We start from the raw sequence: 6,000 nt of genomic DNA on the forward strand, positions 1-6,000 counted from the left end.
TTTATATTCACCATCATTGGACGGGGGTGTACTAATCAAGTTATTCCGTTTGTAACACCTCGAGATATTGATCTAGGACCCCACAAAGTATATATCCTTGATCGTCTTGCCATTCTGAGTCGAACTAACCATGTCCGTCTGTCAAAATCACGATAGCGGTCGAATGCGTAAAGCTAGCCGCTTGAAATTTTGCACAGATACTTTATATTGACGTGGGTCATTGGGGATTGTAAATGGGCTATATCGGATTTAGATATAGCTCCCATATAAACCGATTTCACGATTAGACTTCGTGAGCCTCTGGAAGGCGCAATTTTTATTGGATGTGACTCAAATTTTGTATGTAGTGTTCTGTTGTAACTTACAACATCGTCTAAATCGGTCAAGAACCTGATATACAATAGCTCCCATATAAACCAATCTTCAGATTTGACTTCTTGAGCCCCTAAATCCGCAAGTTTTGTCCGATTTGGTTGAAATTTTGCACATAGTGTTTTGTTATGTCTTCCAATAACTGTGTTAAGTACGGTCTGAATCGGTCTATAACATGACGTAGCTCCCATATAAACCTATCTCCCGATTTGAATTCTTGAGCCCTTACAAACCGCGATGTGTATCCGATTTAGCTGAAATTTTGGATATAGTGTTCTATTGTGACTCTCTACAACTGTGTCAAGTACGGTCTAAATCAATGTATTCCAGCTTTAATACAATAGTACTCGATCTTTAAAATCCTAACCATATTTTCTTTCAAGATTACTTCTAAAATCTCTACCCAAAACCAAATTATTACAAATATTTTAATTAACCTTTATATTTTTTCTTTTAATTTTTAGGTAAGATTTTTGGATTGAATTATCTGTTAAATACTTTCATTAGTGTTGGGTAAGCATCCTATTTATATACACCACCCATAATCAAAAGTTGATCGATAAGGACAATATGGATATTAAATGAATGGTATTGAAGAATAGAATAATATATTAAAAATTGAGTCCAAGAATCCAGGAAGTCACCCTAACGCCAAAACTTTTAAAGGCTGGCAAATTGAGAGTCCATATCAATAAGGGGCCCAAATGATAGGTATTTGGGATTACGAATCTTACTTACTTTAACTTACTTTAATTGGCTATGACAGAACATTTGTTTCACTAGCCGAACGTAGAATAGCGTACCAAACGCCTCGATCTTCTGGGATCTTTCCTAAAATCTCTGACACCAAGTTTCGAGGTGTCCCCCAATAGTTGATCTTTCCATCGGGCTTTTAGTCTTCCCGATTTGCGTGTACCACCGAGTTTGCCTTTAAAAGACTACTTTGCTGGAGCTTCTTCGTTCATTCTGACAACCTGACCTAGCCAACGCAGCCATTGTATTTTGATACGTGTAACTATGCTATCGTCGTATACAGCTCATACAGCTCGTGGTTCATACATCGCCTATATTCTCTCAAAAGTTGTGGTTCCCAATTTTCTCCATTTGCTTTATCTGATCGGTTGTACAAGGCGTTTTGGGAGTTAAAACCATCCATTTTGTCTTATCTCCATTTACTGCCAGACCCATTTCCACTGACTCTCTTTCGATTCTTTCAAAGGCTGCAGTTAATACTTCCGGTGACCGACCTATGATGTCGATGTCGTCGGCATAGGCGAGTAGCATGTGTTCTCTTGTGATTAGTGTGCCATATCTTTTCACATCTGCATCTCGTATAATCTTCTCCATCAGGATATTAAAGAGATCACACGATAGGCTGTCTCCTTGTCTAAAACCTCGTTTGGAATTAAATGGTTCGGAGAGATTCTTTCCTATTCTTACTATGGAGCGCGTATCAGCAAGTGTCGTCCTTTGGACGCAAAGGGGTATCGAAGGCGGCTTTGTAGTCAACAAAGAGTTGGTAGGCGTTGATTTGTCCTTCTCGGGTCTTTTCCAGGATTTGGCGTAGTGTCAATATCTGGTCCAGGGTAGATATACCAGGTCTAAAGCCGCATTTATAAGGCACAATTATCTCATTGACTTTAGGTTTTAATCTTTCACATAGTACGCTCGAGAGTATCTTGTATGCCATGGGGAAGAGACTTATTCCTCTGCAGTTGGCACATTCCTTCTTGTCTCCTTTCTTGTTTCTGGGACATAGTATGTTGAGGTTCCAATCATCGGGTATGCGTTCTTCTAGCCAGATTGCGCAGATAAGCTGATGCATACGCCTTATCACCGTGTCTTAAATAGTTCAGCGGGTAATCCGTCGGCTCCTGCTGCCTTGTTGTTCTTTAGTCGGGTCACTGCTACCTGCACCTCATTCTGACTAGGAGGTCAACATTCTATACCATCATCAGGGATTGGTTCTGGGGTATCCTCTTCGCCGCCAACGTCGGACACTAGCAGTTGGGTAAAATGTTCTTTCCATATCCTAAGCACGTTATCTGTGTCAGTTACCAGATTTCCTTTTATGTCTCTGCAGGAGGATGTTCCTGCATCAAAGCCATCGGTTTGATGTTTAATTCTTTAGTAGAATTTCCGAACTTCATTCTGAATCCTGTACATCTCAATTCGCTCATACTCACATCTTTCCATTTCCTTTTTCTTTCTGCGGAATAGACGTTTCTCCTCTCTCCTTTTCTCCCGATACCTGTCCTTCATCTGACGCGTTGGTACTGATTACAGGCTCTATATGCAGCATTCTTGGCTTCAGTAGCATCTCGACACTCTTGGTCGTACCATGGGTTTCTAGGAGGTGGCTTCCGATACCCAAATACGGATTTCGTGGCATTTTCCATAAAGTGGGCAATAGTTTACCACTGCGCCGTTTTATCATCGGAACAAAGAGTGCTTTCATCAAGCAATTGGGTAAGTCGAGTGGAGTATGCCGCTGCCATCTGTTGTGTTTGCAACTTTTCAATATTCAACTTCCGTGCAGTTTTAGATCTTGCATTCCTCGCCATGTTCAAACGGATGCGAGACTTTGCTGCAACAACGTAATAATCCGAATCTATATTCGCTCCACGGATTGATCTTACATCTAACACGCTGGACGAATGCTTTCCATCTATCACAACGTGATCAATTTGGTTCCTCGTGTTTTGATTGGGTGACAGCCATGTGGCTTTGTGAATATTTTTAATTTGAAATCTGGTGCTGCTAACTACCAACTACCATGTTTTTTGCCGCGGCAAAATCCATCAGCCTCAACCCATTACTGGACGTTATCTAGTGGTGGCTTAACTTTCCGACTGTTGGACCACAAATGTCTTTCTTCCCTATTATCGCATTAAAATCTCCCAGAACGATTTTAATATCATGGGCAGGGCAGCGGTCATATTCTTTCTCTAGGCGCTCGTAGAAAATATCCTTAGTCTGCTCGTTCTTTGTCCTTCGTCGGAGCATGGGCACAAATTAAGCTGAGGTTGAAGAATTTGGCTTTTATGCGGATTGTGGATAGCCTCTCGTCCACCGCAGTAAAGCTGGAGACAAGGTGTTTCAGTCTCCGACTAACCACAAATCCACAGCCAAATTCATGACTCGTGTTATGGCAACTATAGTATAGTTCGTCACCTTTTGGTGTTGTAGTGACGTCATTCTCAGCCTATCGCACTTCCTGTAAGACGGTAATATCTGCCTTGTACTTCTCTAGTACATCCTCCAGCGAGTTTACTGCACCTTCGCTATAGAGAGTGTGGACATTCCAGGTGCAGTTCCGCAAATCATTGTCCTTCTTTCGTTTGCGTGGGTCGTCAACGTTAGGGGGATCCGTTTTCCCTATTCCTTTGTTTCTCATAGTAGTTCTCATTGTTTCGAGGGGGCGGGTTACTGGCCCAGTGCCTACTATGCCCTGTAGAAACTTCTCCCCAAAGAACTGTCGCACTCGGCTAATAAAAGGAGGTTCCTTATCATTGAACTTAAACTTGAATTGGACAGCGCTCATTGATATGTGAGCAGTTTGTCCCCTTTCCTTAATGAAATGTTCATGGGCAGATTTGTAATTTGCAATTAACAACTCAAATGAGGGTTGTACTTCAAAACGCTTTCAGAAAGTTTATGCAAGAAAATGAAAAACTTTCCTATAAAAATGTAAGACTGCACCTGTCAACACATAGGTTAAGTTAGGTTTAAAAGATGGTGCGGATATAAGTCCGACCTATGCTACTATGGACATACACCTAAACCAGTAATCGGCTTGTTGTACTCTCAAAATACTATAAACTAGCATTGAAAAAGAGAATGTAATCTACGAATTCCGTGCTACTTACAAACACCTTAATTGTTTTCCATACCACTCCCCTAAGTTGGTTTATGTCTGGTATTGTGTCTCCACCAAAGTGACGGTGTCTGTTAGCCGGGATAGCCGAGCAATAACATAGGAAATGCTCAAACGTCATTAGTGCTCCAACACATGCTATCACTTGCCTCACCGATTTTGCATAAGTGAGCACGAAATCTAATGTGTCCCGTTATGATACCGAAAGCTATACTCGTTTTTTCACGATGTCTGATTGTAATGCCAGTCGAAATCGAGATCTAGGAAACGAGTCAGTATTATTACACTTTAAAAAAAGGTTCTTTTGTTTTTCTATTTGTAAAAGAAACACATAACTCTATGGTCTGCAGCCGGACAATATCCGATTGTAATTTTTTTATTCTATAGAAAATTTTATTTCTATAGAAAACTAACCCGCTCTGCTGCGCCCGATAACGCTATGTTGGAGAGGAGTTCCACTAAATTTGGAAATTTATGCCTGATTTCGGCTGATATTGTAGTCCAATTTTCCCGTGAATTTTTCTACACTCAAATACCTTTTATTTAAACGCCACATTGCAAGGGTCAGTAAAATTCCTTCTTGGGGTGTGGTGGACCCCCAGATATTTGGTCCCAAAAGTGAAAGTCGATTTCGTGCTCTTCTCCCAAAGATCTTTCATTTAAGATCCATATTGCCTTGGTCAGCAAATAGGTCTTGTTTGGGTGGTTTTATGGAGAAGGTTGATATCAGATTCGTGCTGTACTCCCAAGGACCTTTCATTTGAGCCCCATATTGCTATGGTCGTAAATTTGTCCTCTTTGTGAGTGTTTTTGGAGACGGGGGGCCCCCAAAATACTTGGTCCCCCATTTGTGTATGGCAATCGCATTCTACACTCAAATACCTTTTATTTGAGCCCCATATTGCCATGGTCAGTAAAAAAGTCCTGTTTGTGGGGTATTTTGAGGAAGGGGTGGACTCCAGAAACTTATTCGCACATTTGGATGCCAGATTCGTATTCTACTCTGAAATATCTTTTATTTGAGTCCCATATTGTCCTGGTTGGTATATATGTCCGATTTAGGCGTGTTTTGGGGGTTGGGGTGGTCCCCCAAACACTTGGTCCGAAAATTAGATATCAGATGTGTTTTCTAATCTTAAATACTTTTCGTTTGAGTTTCATTTTGTGATAGGTCTATATATATATTTGCTAGGTTTTGGGGGTGGGGCGTCCCCCCTATGTACCCCATCCGGAATTTGGTTACCAAATTTTTGGTGTTTGGTTACTATAAGAGATCACACAAAAAAAATCGCACCACCGAAGTCTGGCGTTTCTGAAAATTAGGGTAAGGGGGAGGGTCCGCCCCCCTTCAGATATCAAAAAATTTAGTATCCTATTTTGACCACGGGTTCATTATGCACCCTCTGTGAAAATTTTAAGAAAATCGGTGCAGCCCTTTTTTGAATCTATACGGAACAGACAAGAAGAAGCTGGACAGGGCCCGCTCCACTGCTCCTTCTTTCACTCTCTTATTTTATCTAAGCTCTTTACTAAAACGGTCAGGAAATAAGTCCTGTTTCGGGGTGCTGGTACACCCTTTTACATATTTCGCCCCAAAGTGGTGCTCTACTCCCAAATACCTTTCATTTGATCCATAGATTGCTATGGTCGGTAAATATGTCCGGAATGGGGGTGTTTTTGAGGATGAGGTGAACCCCCATGTATCATATTCGTGCTATAGTCTCAAATACCATTAATTTGAACTTTGGAGG

At 41.2% G+C, this 6,000-nt stretch overlaps 1 protein-coding gene across 1 annotated transcript in view; it reads right to left on the reverse strand.

Moving 5' to 3' along the window:
• LOC106086339 (uncharacterized) overlaps positions 1-3,781 on the reverse strand; it is a 121,516-nt gene extending 117,735 nt beyond the window's left edge. The window contains exon 1 of the mRNA XM_059367229.1: positions 3,587-3,781. Coding sequence (XP_059223212.1) covers positions 3,587-3,781 — 195 coding nt within the window. The remainder of the gene's footprint in view (positions 1-3,586) is intronic.
• Positions 3,782-6,000: the final 2,219 nt, after the last annotated feature.

Source organism: Stomoxys calcitrans, chromosome 4 (genome assembly GCF_963082655.1).
Source record: "Stomoxys calcitrans chromosome 4, idStoCalc2.1, whole genome shotgun sequence".
Classification (NCBI taxonomy): Eukaryota; Metazoa; Arthropoda; class Insecta; order Diptera; family Muscidae; genus Stomoxys; species Stomoxys calcitrans.